This window comes from Odontesthes bonariensis, chromosome 10 (assembly GCF_027942865.1).
Source record: "Odontesthes bonariensis isolate fOdoBon6 chromosome 10, fOdoBon6.hap1, whole genome shotgun sequence".
NCBI classification, from domain to species: domain Eukaryota; kingdom Metazoa; phylum Chordata; class Actinopteri; order Atheriniformes; family Atherinopsidae; genus Odontesthes; species Odontesthes bonariensis.
Window position 1 is genome coordinate 7,487,740 of NC_134515.1, and position 24,936 is coordinate 7,512,675.

Sequence of the window (24,936 nt, forward strand, 5' to 3'; positions counted from 1 at the left end):
ACCCCTGGTGTGCGGTTGAAATCTCTCCGTCGATTACGGTGGTAATTGTCAGTCTTCCACTCACATTCAAACCCTTCAAAATCATCCTCAAACATATGCGCTAGCCATAAATCTCCATCAATTGGGTCAGCACGTTCATCAGCATCATCAAAGCCAAGAAACTCCTCACAATCGCTCCCGTCTGAAATGTCTTCCCACTGAAAGTCCTCCATGCTTGTTCGATGTAACTTAACTTCAAAACAATGACACGAGGAACATGACGACACGCGTCTATTATAATGCATTTAATTGGCGCAGAGGTCAATAATTGGTGCAAAACAACCGTATACATGAAAAAAGACGTGTACACTTTCCCGGCCTTAAAGGTAGAATAACGCAACAGCGCCCCCGGCTTTAAAGGTAGAAATGCGGCAATGCTTTCCCGGCCTCAATGGGTTAAAGGTAAACAAAGCTAGCAGCTCATCAGAATATAGCCATGAGAAAAGCTAACCAAACCAACCCAAACCTCCACATTTTCATAGCAATTCAAGCACTTTATAGTCACATGGACGATGCGGTATTTCAACAGGCCACCGGCCATGTTGCTGCACTGACATTCTGCATTTAGTGAGTACATTGGAAAAAGAAGACAACTGTCTGATGGCGCACATTTGCTTTTCTCATGCACCCCTCGTGGGTAGCTTTGAGCGCAGCTTGTCCATTTGGATTTGCCTCTGAGTCACCACACTGAGAGCACTCTGACTGCTGTCTGCTGCAGGTAACACACTGGCGACTCCCAAGTACTACACACAGCCCCACGCTGGAAAAAAAGAAAGACGTGTCCCTTTAAGATCATGAGATCAATAAAGAGTACCCACAGCACAACATTAATTTATAATTACAACTGACAGTAATATCGATATTGCAGGAAATATAGATAAAGCTACAAATAAAGTAAAAATGAAAATAACACGTGCATAAATAAGGATTGACTGTTTGAAGATATGTACTGCAAAAAATGTCATTACCATAAAGATATTACATGCCCATGTAAGCATGTAATCAGAGTGTTGGATTGTTGTTTGTGTGTACTTGAGTGTGCGTGTATGTGGGAAGATGAATCTTTGTATTAAGTGTGTCTGCTTGTTGCTTGCAGACACAGAACATCTCTTTGTCTGAACTCACACAGGCTTTTCCCTAATCTAGTGCATGAAGAAATCCAAACTATCGCCGCAGTTGCTTGCATGTCAAATGCGTGGATTAGCCTCCCATAGCTAATCTCTATTGAAGCGAGCGTATACTCGCTTTGATGTCACAGCAGTCATTTCTGTGCAGCAGTAATCCCACAGACTCCACTTCATAACAACTGTTTCCTCACCTCAACTCTGTCTTTATCTGTCACACCCTAACAGTGTGACTGTGTTTGTGGCATCTTGTTAAGATTGCTGGGGCATTTTGTTTTTTCTTTAGGGGGGGGGGGGGGGTTCTTTTCCTGAATGGGGTTGCTATGGTTACTGGCCAAGGGACATGAGAGTGGGGATACTGAAGATTCTCCATCTTTCTCACATACTTTCTCCTCCTCTGTTCCTCTGTGTGACTGACATTGCACACAGAGACACAATAGCATGTGTTAGCAGTACATCAAAGTGTACATGCACACATGCAGAATGCGCACATACATTGATCCTGTGAAGTCATGACCCAGAAAAGCAACCACCACTCAACTGTGCTAAATACATATTAGATAATGTAGCTACTGGGGACTGTTTTCAAGACTGCAAGTTCAAAATATTATTTTGTCTTTGGGACCTACAGACATGCATGCATACATCTTTCCAATCTTCCCTTCCTCTTGTTACTTGTTAGTGCACCGATCATTAGAGGTGCATTAACTCATTAAGCAGCACTTTAATTCTTGTTTTTCTTCTTTTTGTTTTCACATCCTTTGCCGTCTCCCAACACCCAACTTTTCCTTGAAAATTGCAAGCTGTACAGGAGGGGGTTTGACGAGTCACATTCATATTTTACATTACTTACAACCTTTTCTCTTTACCTGCAGTTAGACATTTCCACTGTACAGTTTCAGTTTTCATTGGGGTTTCTTATCTTCAAAAGCCTTTGTGTGCTACAAAGACAGAGATTTGAACTGGATAAACACCTACTGCAGCCTTCCATTTAGACAACATGTACCCCTGGCATTAACATACTATCAGTATCTGGATCTCTTATCTGGATAAGAAACAATGCTTTCCAATGTGTGGCGTAAATCTGGGGGTGGTCTGGCTCATACCAGCATCTTATCAAAGCCAAATGTACATACAGTCCACACAGCTTGATCACATTCTTGGTAAAAAGGAAGCGTGAGAAATGGATGTGTATTTTTAGAGTGAAACGTACAACAACCTTTTTTTTCTTTTTCTTTTTTTTTTAACTATTCATTATAAGCTTCTTTTGTGGATGGAGATGTTTGCTCTCAACACCATCAGCGCCCTAGAAGTGTGGTAGGGATCTAATCAATGTGCTGGCAACACTTATTCATACCTGAGGGTATGAAAACACCTGTGGATCAGATGTTATATATTACCTTTATTTAACCAGGCAAGCAATTAAGAACAAAAATTCTTATTTTCAATAGCATGTTATAAACCACACAATGTATATGGATTAATGATAAATGCTTACACAAATTTTTAGGGTTCACAGATGTTTTTGTACACCCATATACACTTCCACTGCCTCACACTTTGCTGTGACTACAAAGCTTCAACTGCAATTAGACGACTTGGACGCCTGTTCTCCAGCAGGCCAAGAGCCTGGCTCAATGTGTGCTGAAGCATGCTGCTGATGAGCAGGATTATCTTATTCAATGCTCAGATTTGAATAGGATTTAAAGAGGAATAGATGATAATCATGGGATGGGTAATTATGAAAATACGTCATTTCAAAATGCCAACTCTTCAGCTTTGACCTCGGTAATAAAGGAATGCCCTACCATAAGAATGCAATCATTGCCAGGGATCAGGCTCTAAACCTCTCTTTTGATGGTGATTTGGTTCGTTCTTCATAATTTTTTCCGTGCTTCACATTTTTCTTGCTTGCATATTAAATTCTTTAATTAAAAGTTACATCTATTTTTTCATTAGAAAAATGAACCTTTTACAGACCTGACTTATCAGTTCTAAATGCTTTATTAGTATATATTGATTTTTGAATGTCTTTGTGGAAATTTCCTTCTCGTCTGTGTTGACATAAATTTTTAGCCAGCCTGTTTGATTTGCTTTCTTCAGTGTCTGGCATGGAATCCCCTTCCCCCAACTTTTCCTTTGTCTGTCCTTTCAGGAGGAATGCCCGTGAGATAGTATGCATTACCCCAGCTGGACTGGCACCAGGCACTTCATCGGTCTTGGTGGACATCGATGACGCTGAGCTCCGGAACCCAGAGGTTAAATTTAACTACACTGAAGACCCCACTGTCCAGAGAATAGAGCCGGACTGGAGCATTGCCAGGTAAGCCACTGTGTTATGTAATGACTTACTTAGCTGGGTTGCTTCGTTTTATTCTTTTCAGTATATATTCTTGTATTAAGCCTCTAAATTCAGCGTATCAGCCAGGTAACACATCTGGCAAAAAGAATAGTGGACTATTTGTCTAAACTGATCTACTGCTGGGATATAAACTGCAGCACTGAGCCAAATATGGTTCCCAGTTTTTTTCTTTTTTTGGGGGGGGGGGGTTACTGGATGTTGGTGAGTGCAGGCTGAATTTCCTCAGAAGCTAGTGAATTTAGAAAATGACAAATTGGACCGTGGCTTTTGCTATGCTACTTGAGATTCAATTTGTGGGCAAATTTGAGGAAGAGTTCTTGAAGCAATCTGAGCAGAAATAACTGCCACATTAGAGGTCTGACAGCATATTTAGAGGGAGGTAAACTGATGGCGCCTCCGGAGACTTTTTATCTGGCTTGAGCAAGACACTTTTAGTGGGGGAAAATTCATCTGCTGCCTCGTTCGTCCAAAAATGGGCCAGCACGAGTTTGTGGTGGACGGATCGATTAATTGATTGCGTTTGGTGATTGAAGGGCCAGTTAATGGTAACTGATCATCCACTGAACTTCTCTGCCTGAGCTAAGGCAGCTGTTGCAGTCTGGTGTCGCCAGTCATGCAGTATTTTCCATCACCAGCTAAACACATAAAGAGCCTCCACTACTCGGCATCGGACATGGCAGCTGCATCAACAGGGGCGACACACACAAGCAAACACTTTCATGTTAAAGCAGATTTACTGTCAGGGAGGTCAGACACACCCATATTGGTCTTTATGATGGATCTTCAGGTTTGTAGTAAAGAACTTAGCCTTTACCTCAGTGGAGCCTCATTCCATTAAGGCTCTTTATTCTGTGTTCGGTTTGTTGATTTTTGTCAGTCTCTTTCCTCTGAATTTCTTAGAAATTTGTAACCGCCCGTTATTCAGCACTGTCTCTAATCCTTTTACTCCTCCCTCTCCCCATTCGACATCCTTCTTTGTGTTTCCGTCTTCCCCGTTGTTACTCATCAGCACATTGTAGGGGATAGATGCAGAGCTTGTTGAAGAAAAGTGTTGATTCCTGGTTCTCTTTGCCCAGTAGGACTGGCCAAGAAGAAGATGAGGCTCATTCTCTTGCTTTCACCACCCACTGTGTGTGTGTGTGTGTGTGTGTGTGTGTGTGTGTGTGTGTGTGTGTGTGTGTGTGTGTGTGTGTGTGTGTGTGTGTGTGTGCAGCTCAGAACTGGGGTTCTACTCCAGGAGTCTTATTCAAGGATGATGATCTTTGCATAAAAAAAGAGGCACACATACTGTATATGCATAGATACAAACACAGTCCTTGATGTTTGGCCCCAGATCCTTTCACCATCTGGTCCAAAAGCAAAACAAAAAAACCCACAAAATAACAAAAACACCTAACTATAGCTGGCAAAATGTGCACGGGGCGTCCAGCGAGTGGGAGCGTTGATTATATCTGATGAATTTCAGCAAGTGCTGTGTGTCAAATTTGGTCAGGGATGTGATATTGAATCGGTTCATATCTGCATAGTCTTTGTCTTTGTGTAAATACAGCGCACGCACGCCTGCAGAGCATCGTCCTCGTGTTTGGGAGATGATAGCGAGAGCGGATGAAAGACTCTGAAAGGAGCAGGAGTGTATTATCACTGTGCTTGGCTGATGATTTTCCATTTAGGAAGTAGAGCATTTAAAAAAATAAGTTAATGAGAAGCACTGATCTGGAATACTGAGGGAGGCTATGTGGACAGTATTGGAGGTTAGAAAAGCTTTTTTGCAGGAAATATTCAAACTTTATTTGAAATGGAGAGTATACAGCAGCAGGGCATAAGGCTTCTCAAGCCTTCAGCTCTCAAGGTGCCTTTAAGAGAAGCACTCAGTGGCACCACAACTGACCTCACTTCCTGAGGCATTAGATACAGTAATTTAGTTCATTTGCCTGGCCAGTACCAGCACATATGTCCTATTTATTCAAAAGACATGCTGTATTTGTACGTTTACCCATTGTCTCTTGAATATCTGAAAACCCATGTATGTCCCTTCTTCGGAGCAGTTTATACCGCTATAACATGCCTAAACATAAACGCCTAATTTGTTCATTTATTTAATTAAACTATCCATCTTCTCTCCGTCAACGCTGTTAAGTTGGCTTGTTATTTGTCAGCTCCTCTAATCTGACATGTCTAATTTTACCAAAGTTCCACTTGAAGTGAGTGATTCATGCCGAACATTTTCTTTAATTCCACTGAATGACTTATTTTGCCCCCAGACTTTGGTTGACAGCGTGATTGAGCCTTAAGGTGCAGTTATGCTCACCGTGAGCGAATTGTGACATCACCGCAGCGCCATAATCACTCATGCAAAATGGTATTCCTAAACTGTGGACTGATGAGTTGTACAGACGCCTGTAGAGACAGAACCTGCGCATACCTGTCTTCCCTACAGCTCTTCCTATTTTTTAAATGCGACCTTCACACACCGAAAAATGAGGAGGTTACACAACCGACTGAAAGTGAAACCAAAGTGTCAATTAGTGTCATTTTTGGGGGAGAACGGTGAGCATTTACCAAATATTACGTTTTATCAATGTTAGAAAGTGTTTAAGTCAACTTTTTTTTTCTTTGTTTTATTGTTTCTTTAAGCATCCTTCATTGTGACAAAAAATTTATATTCAGTCGGAGGATGATTAGCTTATATAGAGGGTGAGAAAAAGGAAATCCCACAGTAGTAGTGAAATGGGAAGGCAGGGCGGAGATGGCATGAGACAGAGGAAGGGAGACAAACACCAACAACATAGGGAGAATTTCCCAAGCCGTCCTTGGAAGTTTATTCCGATTGTCGTGTTGTCTGTTCCCTGAAGCATGTACCTGAGCTAAACAGACTCGCTTAGACAAAGAGACGAGCAACGCGGACAGAGGGACTCAGTGCAAATATACATCAAACTAAGGAGGAAAAGGGGAGGAAGAGAACGGCGCTTAAGATCAGCCAGTATTCTACAACATCTAGTTCTCTGATTAAATTGTTGCAATGACATGAACATCTAATTAAAACGGTCGATTCATTTGAATAAGTCCTTGGCTTCTTTGTTAGTTACATACCTACGTATACCTCAGAAAATCCCCCACATGGTGAGGAGAGGTTATCTTAGCATTGCATGTTTTTCACGACCAGGCACATTTTTAGTATATTGTACAAGACTGAAGGCATTGAAACCTCACTTATGAAACACAAACATTATAAATGGATAAAAAAACATGAATATGAAAATAAAAGAACATTTATATATAGTACAAAAAATGGTCAGAGGATGGTAATTGTCTAAACTAGGGCTGGGCGAGTTATTATCGCGTTAACTTGTTAATTAGTTATCGCTGAAAAATATTTTATCGCGCATTAACGTAGGTTTTATTATTGTAAAAGTCTGTTGAATGCATCACATTCACACAGTTACAGCAAACACCAAGAAAAATAAGTAATAAGATAAAAATAAACTAGCAGGTAACATCACCGTTACAGGTGCTCCTCGGTCTCGGTGTGATGCTCACGGAGCTAACCGGCGCTACTTCCTGTTATACTTGTTTCAACATAAAAGCAAGTATTTCAAAATAAATTTAAAAAAAACTCCTGCATTTACTGCCAAGTTGAATTGTCTTCTCACCGTAGTAGTTCCAGTCTAAAATATCACTTAAAGGCAAAACACACAACTGATAGCAGCAAGTCATTCAAGGAAACAGACAGTGGAGCGAGGCTTCTACATAAAAACTACAGAAAGATGCTGATGTTAAAAGTGTGTTTGCACAACAAATGTTATGGCACTTTCATTCATATGGCAGCACATTTAAAATAAAACTAAATGCTAAAGGCTATACACTACTTTTGAATAAATTTTTGGATTTTGCGTACAAATGCGATTAATCGTGATTAATCAGGGAACTCATGTGATTAATTACATTAAACATTTTAATCATTGCCCAGGCCTAGTCTAAACTGATTTGGATTTATTTGAATTATGACATATTGGAATGAATTGAATTCAATCTGACTCGTTTTCTCTATTTAACACGCGTTCTGAACTGGCGCTGTGTGAATAAGTTTCATGGCGCTTGGCTGTAGTCACTTGTAGTGTCTCACTTCCAGTTCCTTAAGAGGAATTTGACTCTTGACAATTACAGGGCTCTAGCAGAAGTGACATGAATACAGTAGAACAAAAGTCCACGTGAATAATGTGTGGACACAAAGCCCATCGCAAAGATTCTATTAAGTTCACTGTCAAAACACCAGTGAAAGACTTGATGCCACCCATTACATCCACAATCACATCTGAAAAATTATAGTCTTATCCAAACAATGAAATAAGGAGCTGTCGCGCTATAATCTTAGGCAACCTGCCAACAGGGAAAAAAAAGGTTGATATGGTGAAAAGAATTAGACCTGAAGTCTTTTATCTACCTGCAATACAAGTGAGGGGACACCTGCTTTTATCAGTCACTCCTGTCTCACCCTACCGTTACTGTTCGCTGCTTTTGTGAGTCTTGCTGGATTAGAGGGAAAGATGAATGTCTGGTGTTAGCCAGCCAGACGCAGTCCAAGATATTAAGAGCTTCTGACTCTGTTTCCCCTCATATCCTTTACTCCGCTGTTTGTGCTTGTGCTCTAAGTCATATGGGATAAGTGTCAGATTAATGTTGACTATAAAAGAAGACCTGCATATTGCAGAAGTCTGTGGTAATACATCCCAACCAGGCTGAGGGAATTCGCTCTGTTGGACTAGTATTGTGGAGGGTGGACTTAGGCTTGCCTCAGAGAATGGCGCGACGCCATGGCAGAACTTGTCTCGTCTGCCTGTATGACCTTAATAATGGCGGGAGCTCTGGAAGTTCCTTTCATGCAGCAACTACTCGGACTTTCAACTGGAAGTCTTACGTACTTAAAGACGCATAGACCAGTGTATACAGAATTCCATCTCAAGTCTTTTTGGTGTAAACAAAAACGTGATGACAGACATCAAACTATAATCCAACAGCTATGACCAGGGACATTTGTGCAAAAGCAAAACGTGGTGACGTGTGTCAAACTGTTGGATGTCCTTATGTGGCAGGTCCATCGCCTTCACATGGAAGCAATACAAGCAGACTCGGAGGACTTTTGAAAGCCAGCCAAGTTATCCTGAATCCCACAGGACTGGGAGCTGGTTAGAGTTGGTCGTCCAATAACCGGAAGGTTGGCGGTTCGATTCCCACTTTCGCCACTCAAAAAAAAAAAGACTGGTGGAACTGATAGCTGGAGGGGTGTCAGTCCACCTCCTTGTCACGGCTGAGGTGCCCTTGAGCAAGGCACCGTGACCCCCATGCTCCCCGGGCGCTTCATGGCTGCCCACCGCTCCAGGTTGGCATCTGTGTCTGAGTGTGTGACCTGGATGGGTTAAAAGCGGAGGACAAATTTCGTGTGTATGCATGTATGCATGACAATAAATCTGATCTTAATCTTAAACCAATAAAGAGCCAGGAATCCATTACAGTTTTCAGTCGATGTTGGGATTCTTGGTTATTCAAAGTGTAGAAGTCTGCAAATATGATGTATTCAGAGATGACAAAAGGTCTGTTTTTCAAATCCATGGAATTATAAAGCTTCTCAACATTTAAGTGAGCTTGTTCAATAGAGTCCTGAGCTGTATCCTGAGCTGACGCCACCAAATATACCCAAACAACACAAGGGGGTGAATCTTACTTGTATTTAAGGTGCAATGTAGACGGTTGAGAAGGCTGTCAGGCTTACAGAAATCTGTGTGAGAGAATTAGGTGCGTTGCATTTCACACAAAGCCAGCTGGACATCTGCTGAAAGAAGAATTTTGTGTGATACCTCCCTGCGAGTGTTGTTATCCAGAGAACAGACTCACCACGGTACAGAAGCCGCTACTGAATACGAAATGTGTTTTCAAAAAATCCTTTAGCATCCACATTGTTTATGACTTCTTCAGGATAGAAGATTTTATTTCAGCCTTTTATTTCAGCGAGGCATGATAGAGACCAGAGTCCTATCCCCTAGAAGGGAGTAAGAAATCTGCAGAAAGATTCATGATGGAGAGTCTTCTAAACTATATTTCTCAGTGGCAGAGATAGCCTAGCAGCAGTGAAAGGCAGTGATCTTGTAGGAAACTGAGCAGACAACTCAAAGGCACGAACTGCCTCTGTAAAACAAAGAGAGTGTCAAGAAGGGTGAGACATCTTTGAGGATCACCTCATAAATCTTATTTAAGTTTATCAGAGAAATGACTCTTTTCAAGTGGGAAGGAGTCCCCGTGATGAAAACCTCATTTATTCCATGAACCTTGTGAGCTTTCCTCTGAGTCATTCCTCGAGCATCTCTGGAGATCATTTAAAGCTGCATATTCATTTATCATTAGAGGTCACACCAACATGAGATGCAATTAAGTTGAAAATATCTTCCAAAGACGAACTGAAAACCCCTTGGTAAATATTCCGATAGAATTTGAGAACAAAGTCAGCTCTTGTATAAATTTAACAAGGGGTTGCTGTCATAAGTTTGAAAAAATTTTGATAACTACCTAAAGAGGCATTAAGCCAAGTAATAACATCATGATTTACTGTTATTCAGTCCAATGACCTTCACTGGCTCAAGGCAAGTTTTCTCAGTGGGATCCCCCCCCCCCACAGCCACATGTTTTCCACAGCAGCCAAACCATTCTTTTCTTATGATTCAGCACAGTCACCATCCACGACACAGCTGCACAATGGCATTGAATTATACTAGTATTAATTATGGGCTGCTATGGTGTGGTTCCTGGTTCGAATCCCAGCTGGAGCCTTTCCGTGTGGAGTTTGCGTCCGAAAACATGCATGTTCGGTTAATCGGTGTCTCTAAGTTGAGCCGAGGAGTTGGTGTGAGCGTTTGTCTCTGTGATGGACTGGCGACCTGCCTGCTGGTTGTACCCCGCCCCTCGTCCAATGACAGCTGGGATAGGCTCCAGCCTTTTTTTGTTATTCAAACTAACCCGAATTACATTCTCACATTGTATTCCATGGCTCACATTTTATTTCAATATGATAAAGAACTGGTAATTAATGTACTTCAGCAGCTTGAAAAAAATACTAAGATTTTTTCTAAATGTGTACTGAGCAACATATAATCTTGAATATAATTGTTATTTTCTTTTATAAGAGGTAAGAGGTAAACTTTGGGGCCTTGGGGTTTACTAGCATTTTTTTCTCTTTTGTACTTTTTTAAGGCTTTGTTTGTTTAGTCCTAACAGCATACAGCAATTACAAAATGCCCCACATGATGTAATCCCTGAACTCTGGTGTTTAAAACCTGCCCTTTAAACGGCTGCCGTCCACCTCATCCATCAGCTTGTCTTATGGGGAGCATTTGTCACACCATTGCCTTCAGATGAACGCTCCACCATTTTTCAACTGTGTCTGTAGAAAGACTTGATTACTGGGGCTCCTTTGCTTAGACTTGCTGCCTGTGCAACCTGATTCCAAATAATTTGGGGCAAATAATTTATAACAGTCAAATTTGGCTGCTCACAAGTAAAAAAATAAATAAATAAATTAAAAAAAAAATACTGCTGAGATTTGTAAGCCTTGTAGAAGTTCTTTCTCAACAACTGGCCATTTGTTTTTACTCTTCTGCTAACCCCCTCTTCTGTGCATTCTTCCTTTACTCCTCTACAGTGGTGGGACTCTGCTGACAGTGAGTGGGACCAACCTGGCAACCATTCGAGAACCAAAGATCCGGGCCAAGTATGGTCAGGCGGAGTCATTTCATGTGAGCCGCAGACGTGCGCACAATTACAGCACAAGCAAACCGAGACCCATCTAAATGCATCCAGCAAGCATACACAAGCTTGAATTTTCAAACACACTTAGGCATGAAGTAACTACCGTCAATTCCGGACTGTAGAGCGCACCTGAATATAAGCCGCACCCTCTCATTTTAAAAAGAAAATCCATTTTTTGCTTGTATAGTCTGCACCGGATTATAAGCCGCGGGTGGCCACATAGTAATATGAGATATTTACACAGAAAGATGAGACATGAGGATTTTTAAACTTTTAATTAAATGCATATTGTAACAGAAACAAATAGCCTACATACTGCAAATGCTTTTTTTTTTCCAAACGGTACCTATAACACGGCTGGTTTTAACTTAAATACCTATTGGTAACGCACAAATACGTGGTGTAAATGCTTTTTTTTTCCGAACAGTGCCTGTAACACAGCTGTTAAAAAAAAAAAAGACAGTAGCCTACCAGGAAAAGTCATTGATCGCCTTCAATTTAAAAGCTGCATCATACGAATTTCTTCGTTTGTTTTCCATGTTGAGGGTGAGTACAAATGACCGATTTACAATAATTTAGTATTGTAAGTGTGTTTGATTTATCGTACAATTTCAGTGGACCACTGTGAGCTATTCCTTAATTGTATTGGTCTAATGTTACGGGGAAAAATGTTTTTGGCGGCATGAAAACAAAAGAAAAAAAACGTATATTAGCCGCACCGTATTATAAGCCGCGGTGCTCAAAGCCTGAGAAAAAGTAGCGGCTCATAGTCTGGAATTTACGGTACACTCTGTTCAGATTTACACATATGTATATCAACAGTAACATACCTTTCAACAGGCCCCTTCCTGCCCCCCCTACTTCAATTTGCTGCTCTGCTTCAATCTCATCTTTTCACAGCGACAGTTATCTAAAACTTCCTCAGGCCATACACTGGGGTCACTTGAGTGTTAATGTCACAAAAAATAGAACATGACGGACTACATGTGAGAGTGAGTGAGCTGGAAAAGGTTTTAGGGGAATGAGGGAGAGAGGCTATAGAGGGATAGATAGTCTGTAGATATGCTCACAAACCTCTTTGGTGATTTTCCGCTGATAGCTGAAGTTGGCTGTGAAGGTTAAGAACTGAACTTTAGACAACACTAAAGCACTTCAACCTGCAGATAAAGCTGTCATTTATTGAGGCAGCCAGCCCACACAATGCATCCCACGCAGCCTTTTATCAAAATGCTGCTTTGCACTTTAAGGACTGTGATTTTCAGTGTTGACACTCATTACAGCTGCATTTCTCTCACCTTTCAGACAGCCTCAGTTTTCTGTTTATTCCAGTGCAATGAAACAATCAACTTGCAGAATCCTTAATCTGTAAAAGTGGATACTGTATGCACTTAATTTTTTTAAGTGGCTTTTCTATGTGTAAGCATTGGGATTGAATGTGTGGATTTCTTTTGACATGTTAATGAAGGTCAATAGAAACGGCATTTGCATCATATTAAAAAAAGAAAACAATGCTAAAAATACATCCGCTGTTATCTATAACATGGAAAAACATAGGGATGGCCTTCTGAGCAGCTCTATATATTGATTCAAAAATGGTCTTCAAATCATGTATTCATGTATTCTCCAAAGAAGTGATGTAAATACTCCCAGGTACAAGCAAAGGCACAGAGCACATTTCACATTATTAACAGTTGATCATAAATTTGCAACCAATTTACATTTCCAATAGGTCTAACAGCGTTGTAGTTTCACAGGGCATTGACTTACAAAAAGGATGGGCTATTATACCCAACAGATTCATTTGAAAAGGAAATTAGAAGCTGCAGATTAGTCTTTCTAAAAGGGACACTGCTGTCTGCTTTGCTCAGGATCTGATCTTTAAGAACATATCAACAAATGAGTATTTGAAATACAACTTTTGCAATAAAGTTGTATTGAAAGGGAAATACAGTAAGATGGATTATTTCATTGAGTAAAAGATAAAAGTCATTGTTTTCATTGTGTCATTTCCAGAACTGTACGGTGTACAACAACTCGGTCATGGTGTGCCTCGCGCCGTCAGTGGCAGATTCAGAGCTTGGATTCTCTGAAACTGGCACCGGCCCAGATGAGATTGGGTTCTACATGGACAACGTCAATGCTCTGGTGGTGGTCAATGAGACATTCAGCTACTACCCCGACCCTGTGTTCGAACCACTGAGTCCATCTGGTGTACTGGAGCTCAAACCCACATCGCCACTTATTCTCAAGGTCAGAAAGGCACAAACCTCCTTTTTTTTTTTTCCTGACGCTTCTCTCTCTACCTGCCGTTTATTTTATCAGTGCTGCGATCTGAGGTTTTTATCTGGCAAACAGATTTGGCTAGTACTTATCTAGGCTTTGTAGAGGCTTTGTGAATACTTTTTAACTTGTCAGGGAAATGTTCTCCACCGCAGCTGTGAAGATGGAGAGATTCAAATGCACATTTCTTGTGCTTGCAGACAGCTTATAAGGGGGAAACTTTATGAAAAAAGTTTGTTCGAATTTTAAAATAATTTAGGGTTTCTATTTTCAGTGTGCTTAGGTGTGGATAAAAAGCACCTAATGGTGCAGTTAAAAGAAAGACTATTCCCATGATATGTGTCATTTTGAAATCATGTAGGTTTTCGATAGCTTTGTATCTTCTTCCTGCATTATTTGCCACCGTATTCTGTAATAAAAGCTCTTTTTTCTTTTATAGAGCATGTATACAAGCCCACTCATTTTAGCTGCTACTGATGCCTTTCAGCCGTTCAGTCCATTCATAAAACTTGTGGCCAGTTACCTCTCATAACCACAGATTTTACGACTCCAAGCTTGCATTAGTGACATTCCTTTTGCGCAGTTAAACAACTGCAGGATTTCCATTTTTTTGCTCCCCGTAGCCTGTGTTAATGGAAATAACTGTCACACCTTGATGCATTAGCTGTAGCAAATGTTAACCTATGAGTTAGTTGCCACGCTCAATCTTCTTTTTTGATACATTTCCAACAGACCAGTGTAAAATAGATAATCTTGTAAAAGGGACCTTACAGTCGGTGGTACGCTGTAAGAAAAGGCAGCAACACGAGCTGAAGAAATGTGGGTACAGAAACGGCTAAATTAATCTGAAAAAAACTATGAACCAAGTGCAGTTTTTTCTCACATACAATGCATACAATGCATTTTGACAGTTACACACATCTTGAGTTACAGACGTGTAGAGAAATCCAACAGCAGACAGCAAGACAGAAACTGACAAAACAAAGTAGGTTTCAGAAGACGGCTGTCGGGGAGTGAGGCCTGCCAGCTGAATCTGAAGGATGTTTAGACAACTTTACACAGCAGAAAGTCAGAGGAGAGCACCTGCAATGCGAGTTGAACTTTTGTTTTGGCCTCGTCTCAGACACGTTCACCAACTTTGTTCGCCTGTTTCATGCCCTCCCACGAAGCGATGTTTATTCTGCTGATTTTTAGTGTGGTTGGTAGTAAAATGGATAAATGGAGAGATGTGGATGTCTTTGCTCAGACGGCAATGGGCTCCATGTTCCTGTACTATCAAGCACTTCATGCACCATATAAAGAGGTTCATTAGGGGAAAGGGTAATAGAAATGTGATAAATAACCATGAATTAGTTCATTTTGGGACCGTGAACTATGAACTACTCAGTTTTAATATGCATGAACAGAACAAGTTGTTGTGGAATGTGAACCTGTGAGACACTGGTTCTACCCTGACAGAAACACGTTTACCTCTGCAGGTAATAAGATGTTTAAATGCTGCTCCAGAAACCTTCCATACGTAGTTTCAGTTGGGAGGAATGATCTAACCACTGCTGTTGAGAGGACGGCTCATCAACTCTTTCCAAAATACCATTGCTGTATAGCACAAAACTGTGAGGGTCCCAAATTTGAACAACATTATCAATCATAAAAATCTGTTATTTCTTGTATTTTTTTTCAGAACATTTTTATCTGTTGCAAGCATATTTGTGTTATTTTATGTGTTTGTGGGTAGTTGGATGCATTTTCTCCCAAGGTTTTCCTGCTTTCAGCTTGACCACTAGAGTCTCAAACATATTGAACCGATCTCGTATCAATAACTGCAGAGCTTACTTGGACTGGCATGCACTAACACACTCGCAGGCTTATTTCATTTTATACAACAACAAAAAAAAAGTCTCGAGTGTATACAACATTGGGAGAGAAACAAACAAAAAAAACCTAAATGAAAGCTGAAAGCAAATGTTCACACCTTCCAAGGCCAATTTCTGTCCTTCAGTAAGTAACAGAAAGTTCTGTGAGTGCCTTCCTCCTCCACAGCCTCCAGCACCTCTTAAATAACAGTCTTTTCAATTTGTGTAATTAATTTTCAGTGCTTTAAGGGCAGCGTGGAAGCACACAGGCCTACAGTCCAAAAGATTTGGATTATATTGGTTTTCGTTTTCATTAACAGTGATTGGACATAAGTATGTGGAATTAATTGGCAATTTTTGAGTTGTGTGTGGGTGTCATTGTATTATCTCACTGAGTGCACCTGGAATGTTTGGTCAAACATTTTTAAGCGGAATTATTGTGGTTATACCCAGTGTCGAGCCGGAAAAAAAAAAGTCTCCGCCTGGATCTAACTGGGATATTCAGCTTAACCTGATGCGGGTCTACGTTAAGCATTGTAATACCACCACTAAAGTATTAATTGAAATAGGCAGAAGATTAGTGTCTAACTAAAGAGAATATAAACAAGATTTCTCAAGTGCACATTTCAGTAATTTAACTGCTGGCAGTTTGTGGGCCATTAAAGAGACACTTAACACAATACAGAGACGATTTAAAATCCATTTCTTTTGGATCAGCGACACATTTGTGTGCTACATTTGCATTGAATCCAATGTTCAGTGCTTTTATCTATCAGATACACGAAGAGTGGCCTTGACTATCTCCTATGTTATCAAAGAGTGTTACGCTTCTTATTTCCATGAAGAGATCGAAAGCAGCGTAACCGTCGTAATTTATTTCTTAAAAGATCATTTATTAGCAAAGAGCCTCGCAGTAATTGCCAAATCTCCTGCTTGGCTTGTTGCTGGAACTGCTTACCCAGTGGAAGCGCTGATGAGATGGACAGAAATGCAATTTGGTGAGATGTGATGGGGGGGGGGTTCTCAGATGCGTGCGCTGGGCCTGCCACGCAATTAATTTCTCATCTGTAGTGTCGGGTTTGTTTTTACTGAGGTAAAAAAAATGTGATCCTGGTGTTTTGTGAGCGCTTTCCTGTGTGTCTGCAAGTGTTTTTGAGAGTGTTTCCCCGCATGATGCTGCCTGCCTGTAGTGTTTATGTGCGGCAACAGCTCTCTGTGTGGCTGGAACTCCATTGCATGTGCAGTTTAGGCTCCGCATGTGTGTTTATGTGCATAGGATGCTGTGGGGGTGTGTGTGTGTGATGGCGCGATGGAATGGGATGCATGTTTACAGGGTTGCAGAGCAGGGCTGGGTGAAAGCGGCCCGCAGAGACGATGGGATTGGAAAACGGAGTCTGTCTATGCGTCCCACTGCTAAGTCAGCGGGAGACATGGAAGCTATCTCCTCTTTCTCTTTCTATCTCACGAGCTCTGATTTTGTGTTCATTCGCCTACTCGCTCACTCTATGCTACTCCGCTCATCTCCGTTTTACCTCTCTCATGTTTTCTTTACCCTTTCCTCCCTCCTGATGTTTTCCATCTCCCTTGTTTTCTTTGTATTCATCTCTCCCTGTATCGTTCTCTTGCTTTTTTGCCTTTCTTGCTTTTGCTAGGGTTCTGTCTTTTCACACCACTAACTGTCCCCCCTCCCTCCTCCATCACTTGCAGAGTGAGTGCCAAATAAGTCTTGAAATTGAAATGAAAGATCAGAAATGAAATTGACAAATATACAGTAAGAATTTACGCACTTGCTCTGCAGACTGTACATGTGAAATTGATTTGGCTGAAGTCAAAACAGCATTTTTGTGTGTAGGTTTGTGTTCTCCTTAAGTACTTCTGCATACAGCAATCAATGTCCTTTACTTCTGTCTTTGTCTCCAGTTGTTTACCAAATTTGTGAATATTATGTCAAAATGAGAGTTTTTTTTTTCTTGAACTACAACTAAACCACCATCAAATAAGCAGTCAAAGTGTATCTGCAATACACTATATGCACACTATATATTAACAAAACCTAAGCCACAATGCAGAAGCACTGTGTGGTAAACTATATATATACTTAAAGCTTCCATAGTAATTATTTGGTCAAGCAGCAGCTCGGTGCTACGGATCAAATTCAGTCCGACCACCTCAACAAAAGCAGCAATTTTGTCAGTTTGCCAGCTTGCTGGAGCATTCAGGTGTGTGTTAACATTATGTCACGGAGGAAAGACGTCAGCAATGATGTCACTTTGGTCACACTACTCGGACTAACCCCTCTGTTTTACAGAGGTAAGGTTCTCCTTTTCATTTAAGGACAGACGGAGGAAGACTTCATTCATCACGTCTACATTTGGGCTTATTTTGGTTAAATGAATGATAAAACACTTTGTGTGTCATTTTGTTGTTCATCTGTGTTTCTATTTACTGAATTTCATAACCTGTAAAGGAGCAGATTTGTTTTTTTCTTATCCAAAGTATGATCTGATTGGTAATACCTCAGATTTAAAAGAAGATGGGCTTTGTTTTTCACATGACTGTATTAGCATCACCAACCAACAAATTTGCTTCTTTCTTACGTTAAAACAATAAGCTTACTCTCGTGGTCCTCCAAAATTAAATCATTAAAGTGGAGTGACCCTGAGTGACGAGACCCTTCTTCACTATGACAACCATTGACATTGTGGGTCTTTTAGACTGAATCCCACCGACCTTCTGCTGTTGTAAAAGCTCACAACAGTAGCAAATATGATCTGTGGCTGAGAGTAGTCAACAACCGATCCACCATTTTCTCCTATTCAAGAAGGATTTGCTAAAAACTTCAGTTGGAGGAAAGCAGTTAACACCCCCCACCCTGCCTTTTTTTTTCTCCTTCTTCTTTAATTTAATTTGGAATATATTTGACTTGTTCAAATATTGTCTTCTCTGGGGCTTGTTAATGTAATATGGAGAGCCTTATCCTTCAAAGGAGTTTTAAATGAGTAATTTCATTGTCAATGACTCATTTTTCTCCTTTCATTTTTGGAAAAAAAAAAAGTGATTTGCATCAAAGAATCATATCATTAGGAGAAAAATATTCGCCATTATGAACAAGTTGATTGTTAGCCAGACGAGAGGGTTCCAGATGAAAGTCATTTAAAAAGAAAAGCCACTGGTGATGCCTCGCTCACTTTGTAGTTCAATAAAAGACTTAATAACCATAAATATGTTCGGCTCTTACAAATGTCCCCTTTGAAACTACAGCATGCATAAATGAGCCGAGAGCCTCTCCTCAGAACTTTTGTCTCTGTCTGTGTTTAGGGCCGTAACCTGATCCCAGCGGCTCCGGGTAACAATCGCCTGAACTACACGGTGCTGATTGGAGAGACTCCCTGCATCCTCACCCTGTCTGAGAGCCAGCTGCTGTGTGAATGGCCCAACCTCACCGGACAGCACAAAGTCACGGTCAGATAATGCCCCTGTGTGCGCCGCCTCTTCATCTCTCTGCATCACTGACACTCTCCTGTCGCCTCTTTGACTCACCAAATGCTGCACTTTCCTGTCCCATCCTGTCATACCACGCCTTGAAATTTATTCAGAAGCAATTTCGTTAAAGAATATTACAATATCGCCTTCTTTACTCGATCATTTCACATCTAACTTGTAACTCATGTTTGTTAATATATTCCAGTCCAACTGCCTTAGCTTGTAGTGTCACTCGACCCTTGTTGAGTTCTATAGGTAATCCCTTGTGTCGTTTTTTAAACAATTTCCTCTGACAGACTCCAGGATGTGCTCTGTCGAGCTTTCGCACCAAGGCTGCTATTAAATGTGTTATTTTTAATTAACATGTTGATTCTCAATGGCCTTCGGCTAACCTGCTGCTGAAAATAAGTTCACTTTTGCTACAGGAAATAAAACCCTGATAAATGTTTACATCGGACGTTTTTAAGTGCAGATCTGCAGCGCTGTTGGTGTTTAGTCAAACCCATTAAGTGGATCAAGGAAATCCTTCACTTGTTCGTGTAACATCCTCAACTTGACCACAGCGGACCTCGGGGCATGCCTTTAGATGCAAAGCTGTGTCGTTGTTTGCTTTTGAATCCACTGAGGCGTATTTGTTTCAACAGCTGTGCAAGCATCAGCAGTTCTCTGCTGGAGGTGCTGCTGGTTGTAGATTTGAGAGTCCCTCGGTGGCCTCTCCATTTTCCTGTATTTTTATTAGCTTCACTTAACTGTGATGGTGTGGATGTTTAATACTTCGCAGCATATAATGTGTCTAACCTTCAGTAAATCCACAGCCAGGCGACCCCGCGCCCACACTCTACCATAATGAAAGCGACCCTCATCTTCACTTTGCCACTGTCCCGATCTCTCCCCGCATTGACGCCCGAAACACCGTCACAATAGACTTTTCTTTTGTTGGCTGGAGAGAAATCACAGGTGTAATTGATAACAGCACCAGAAACGACCATGTGTCTGTAGTCTGTTTAAATAAGCCGATAATGATGTGGCTGACTGGGATATTCAGCCAAACCTGATGCAGGTGCTTCCATCTTTTCGTGTATCGCAAGCCAAAGCTGTCATATCCACACGTCGAGAGCACGCGCTATATATCTTAACGATCGCGTTCTGTTTTCTTATATCACGCGTGGTATAAGGACACCCGTAAAAAGCGCCCCTTTTCCTCCTTACGGGACGCGCTGTATAATGCTTGAGCACGCGTGCCGAAATACACCACGCGTCCTCTAGATGGCCAGTGCCACACTGAACTTACCTTTACACAGGGGATGTTCCAGCTTGATTATTATATATAATATACAAAGACATAGGCGCAGTGTGCAGTTGCAACACTGACAGCAATGTCCAACACATGTTAAAATGATGTAGCATAAAATAAGAAGACACATACAAGGCAGTTTAGGCACACAAAGATGTTAAAAGCAGTGGCTTAAGACAAGAAGCTAAAAACTTGGGGAAGAAAAACACCCTATAGTCACGAGGTGAGCATCTAGAGGACGCGTGGTGTCTTTCGGCACGCGTGCTTAAGCATTATACAGCGCGTCCCGTAAGGAAGGAAAAGGGGCACTTTTTACGGGTGTCCTTATACCACGCGTGATATAAGAAAACAGAACGCGATCGTTAAGATATATAGCGCGTGCTCTCGACGTGTGGATATGGCAGCTTTGGCTTGCGATATTCGTGTGCCATTGTACCCACCCGTCCTTTAACCCAATAAAAGCCCAACATAAAGCAGCTAAGCTCGCCCTCACACATCTTCTGTTTGCAGCCCGTGATCTGCTTTTCGAGGCATTCTGTACCGAGGTGAAAGATCAGATTATTCGTTCTGCCATCAGGAGACACGAATTAGAGTACTTAGAGGATCGTCTTTATTTATTCTTTTATTGTTTATAGCATCGTGAATCATGTAAAATACTTCCCAAACAGTGTAATTTTAACATTATTGTAATAGATTTTTTTTGTTTAACCAACAGTGCAGAGATGTTTCAGTAACTTATGGACTATCCAAACTGTGTTCGCAGTGGGTCAGCAGGCACTGTGTTACTCTCACGTTGTTGTTTTTAACCACAGCAGAACAAATAATTACTTTCCTTCCTTTGCATTTTGGAGTTGCCCTTGAATATTCCCCTCTTATTATTCTTCTTCTGCCATGTGTTTTTTTTTTACCTCAGTTGAATTTTAAGGCTTCATTCAATGTTCCCGTAGCTGTAAATAAAGTCAAAAGGTTCATTTGGACCAGCAGCCCCCAGAAGTTAAGCCACCTGGGGCTTTTAAGAGCGAAAGATTTATTTATTTCAGCAAGTTGAGTCTGCTGAAGTTTGGGCACTGCTACACTGAGTTTACACTGACGGTGGAACTGAGGTGCGCCTGAGCTGAATAAGTTTCACTCGGGTATAGCCTGTGAATGTTTTTATTTGTGCCTCAAAGCATAACTACTGCGAAGCCATCGGAGATCGATCAATCTGACTCTCCAGTCTCACTGGAGCCTCCTCCTCCCTTTGTTTCCCGAGCTGATTGAAGCTTAATAGAGTTACGTTTTGATAGGAAGTGTTTTTCATGATTTCAGATCATTTCAGATTTTCATGATGTGAATGCCTCCGACGCCATTTTCATCCTGGTGCGAAATATTTTCCGAATTGGTGCTGGGAAATAGTCAAATCTGTCCTGCCTCAATCATTCGGCAGAAGTTTTCCAAGGTGTTGAGCTGTCAGCAGACTGCAGACTGAAATCCCTGATTCTCTCTGACTACAGCAGAATTTGAAAATCGCAGAGCAACTCCAGCAGCATCTGAACCGAGGAAGGTCAAACCGCAGCCGATCTAGATGTTTGTCTAAATATCCCAATAGGGCAGCCACTCAGCCTCCATGCCTTCTTGTTCCCCTTTTAAACTTATCACCAGTGTCCTTTCCCAGTTATTTCACTATATCTTTATGACATTTACTCCCTGCGAGCCACAGCCAATAAACCTAGAAAGCCACTGACAGCGCATCCATGTAATTCAGTATGATCGCACTCGACAGAACCAGCCAGCTCCAAGGTGGTTCTCTATTGGAGTTTTCTCTTCATTTACCCCCCCTTTTCCTTCTTTTTTTTTTTTTTTAAAAAACAAAATGTCATGTTAAATATTGGAGTGACGCAACGTGTTGGTGGGGGCGGTTGAGTCGGTTCTCCGTGTGACAATAGCCGAGGAAAAAATAGAGCTGTCCGTTCCGATCTTCTCTGCCTCGTGTATGAGTGACTGCATGCACTGTGTTTGTGGTTTGCCTCTGGTGTTCCCATAGTTTTGTGTTTATGTGCACATCTTTGCCTTTGTGCGTGCTGCACAAGGCTGCAGAGAAGGACACAGCTGTGGTATAATAATATTCCCCGTGCACGTTGACCTACATAGAGGGGACCCGATGGGTGTCGAGACATACTGGGGTTGGAGCGTCTTGTGGTGTGCATGCGTGTGTGTACAGTAGGAGACGTGGTACGTGTGTGTTGGTATGTCTTTGTGCATACCCTCAGATGCTCAGCTGTGTATTGGCAGCTGTGTGCCTCCCTTGAGTTCTCGAAGAAACTTGTTTGTTGCTTTGGCCTTCAGCTTTTTAAGTTCCTCCGCGAGTCCTTCAGTCTGTCAGTCGAATAAAAATAGACAAGCCTCAAAAATATGTCACCAGCTAAATATTGTTTAAACTCTACAGAATTAATGTCATCTGAGGATACCTTTGCCCTAATTAATTGTCTTAAACATACCTGCGACGGCAGATTAGATATTATATTACCTACTAAGCATCTGACAGGGAAGATAGCGACCCTGCACTTCTAAATATCCCACTTAGAGCCAACAGTTTATGTTTGCAAGCTCTCCTGTAATATAAAAAAAAACCTGGAAGTGGAAACAGAGAGCTGTTTGAATTTCTACAAAACAAACACATGAGGACTCATTAGTATTCAAATCAAATGCCCCTCGGCTTCCTTTCACGCAGAGACAATTTTTACAGAAAATGACACTTTTAAAGCTGTTCTAATTTTGTTCTGGAGAAGCCGTTTTCACGGCAGACTTTCTGACGTGCCAAAATACGAGAGGCACAGTTCTAACTTATATGATAACTCTAATGATATCAGTGGAAATGTCGTGATAAACTGAAACTAGCGTAGTTTCTATCCATCTGCAAAGCCGATCTGTTGTACAATTTTAAACATGAAACACACATCAGGTTTGTTTCCTGGAACTTCTTTGGAGCAGAGACGTTTTTAGGATCTTTACTTTTTGCATCCCTAGTCCAGCAATCTTTCACAATGACCATGAGATATGTTATAACAGTAATTTGTGTAAGTTGGCTTTTACGAACTGAAATCGGAACAAATTTGAGTTCTTGTCATATTATTTATCTAGATAAAACTGGGGCTAAAACTTTAAATAAAAAGGGTTTTGTTCATAACCAAAATCTAATTACATTTCTCTTTTTTTGACCTAATTATTAGGATTAAAACAAACATCTGCAACACAACCTAGCAACCAGCGATTATGATGCCAACAATTCCCTTCCCGCTCCTCACACCCTTTTTATTTGTTTTCTTCTCCCTATGCTGTGGGGCACTAAATGCATGCATGCCAGATAGTGTAGGGTGCCAGGTAGTGTGACACAGATGCTACTTGAATGAACTGCAAAGAGATCAAAATAGACCCTGTTTGGGTTTCGAGCAAACATCATGTCATTATTTCTCTGAGTTTAATGCGCGGTTGGATTAGATCTGTTTTTAATATTTCTTCTGACGAGAGAAAACATTCAGGGCTGCAGCGCAGGATGTTGAGCAGATAAACTGGCTGCGTATCGCTGTCAGTATTGCAGTGGTACAGCCTACATTGTGTGTGGCTGTAATAAACAGCGTAGCAGTTGCTAACCACACTTCTAGAAAGATGACAAACAAACCCCTTCATCTTGACTATTTCTTACTAATTTGAGCAGTTACTTTTGAATTTATCAATCTGCTGCCTGGTGCTTGGAAAGTGCAGTTTTTTAAACATGGCATTATAGCTGAAAACGGATACCTTTTTATCACGACAGCATGTACCAAAGCATGAATAGTGCAATGTCTTTTAGTGTTTACCTCAAATTCTTTGTTAGTTCATCACAACAAGCAACTCCTCTTACATAGCCTGATGTTAAAGGGATAGTTCGCCTCTTTTGACATGAAGCTGTATGACATCCCATATTAGCAATATCATTTATTAAATTTGACTTACCCCCTGCTGCGTCCTGTGAGCCGAGTTCCAGCCTCGTTTTGGCGTTGACGAAAGTAGTCCGGCTAGTTGGCTGGGGCATAAAAAATAAAGCGTTTTGCTTCTCAAAACAATATGCGTTCAAAAGAGTAATACATTTGCGTCACAAAATCGTCAATCCAGAAAAAGTCAGACCTCACAATCGCTTGGCGCTGTTTTCTCTCCCTTCATATCAATGCGTGCTGCCACCTGCCGACAGCCGCGCCTGTTACCGTGTTTACCGCTCGGAAGCAGGGGACTGCTCGGTCTGCACTTCGGTCTGCACGGTTTACACAGCACGCAGTGATACGAAGGTAGAGAGAAAATGATACACGTTAATAAAAAAAAATGCTTTAAAAAACGCAGAATAGATACAAACATGTCAAATACAAGAAATGTTTTTGCTACATCAGACTGTATCGCATTGTTAACACTTCATTACATTACATCACATTACATTACGGTCATTTTGCAGACGCTTTTATCCAAAGTGACTTACAAGGTAGGCAACATGGGGTTCAGTGTCTTGCCCAAGGACACTTCGACATGTAGCCCGGGGAAGCCGAGGGTCGAACCACCGACCTTCCGATTGGTGGGCGACTGCCCACCGATTGCAAAGTCCTCCGTTTCTTTGCAGTCTGTTCATGTTCACACGCATAATTAGCTGCTTCTTGTTAAAAAGCCATCTAATTGTCTTTACTATTGCAAATTTAATTTGTA

General features: G+C 41.2%; 1 protein-coding gene across 2 annotated transcripts in view; it reads left to right on the top strand.

Moving 5' to 3' along the window:
• LOC142390569 (plexin-A1-like) overlaps nt 1-24,936 on the top strand; it is a 234,820-nt gene that overhangs the window by 169,877 nt on the left and 40,007 nt on the right. For both annotated transcript variants that reach the window (XM_075476108.1, XM_075476109.1), the window contains exons 15-18: nt 3,319-3,486; nt 11,213-11,306; nt 13,333-13,569; nt 18,771-18,914. In XM_075476108.1, coding sequence (XP_075332223.1) covers nt 3,319-3,486; nt 11,213-11,306; nt 13,333-13,569; nt 18,771-18,914 — 643 coding nt within the window. The remainder of the gene's footprint in view (nt 1-3,318; nt 3,487-11,212; nt 11,307-13,332; nt 13,570-18,770; nt 18,915-24,936) is intronic.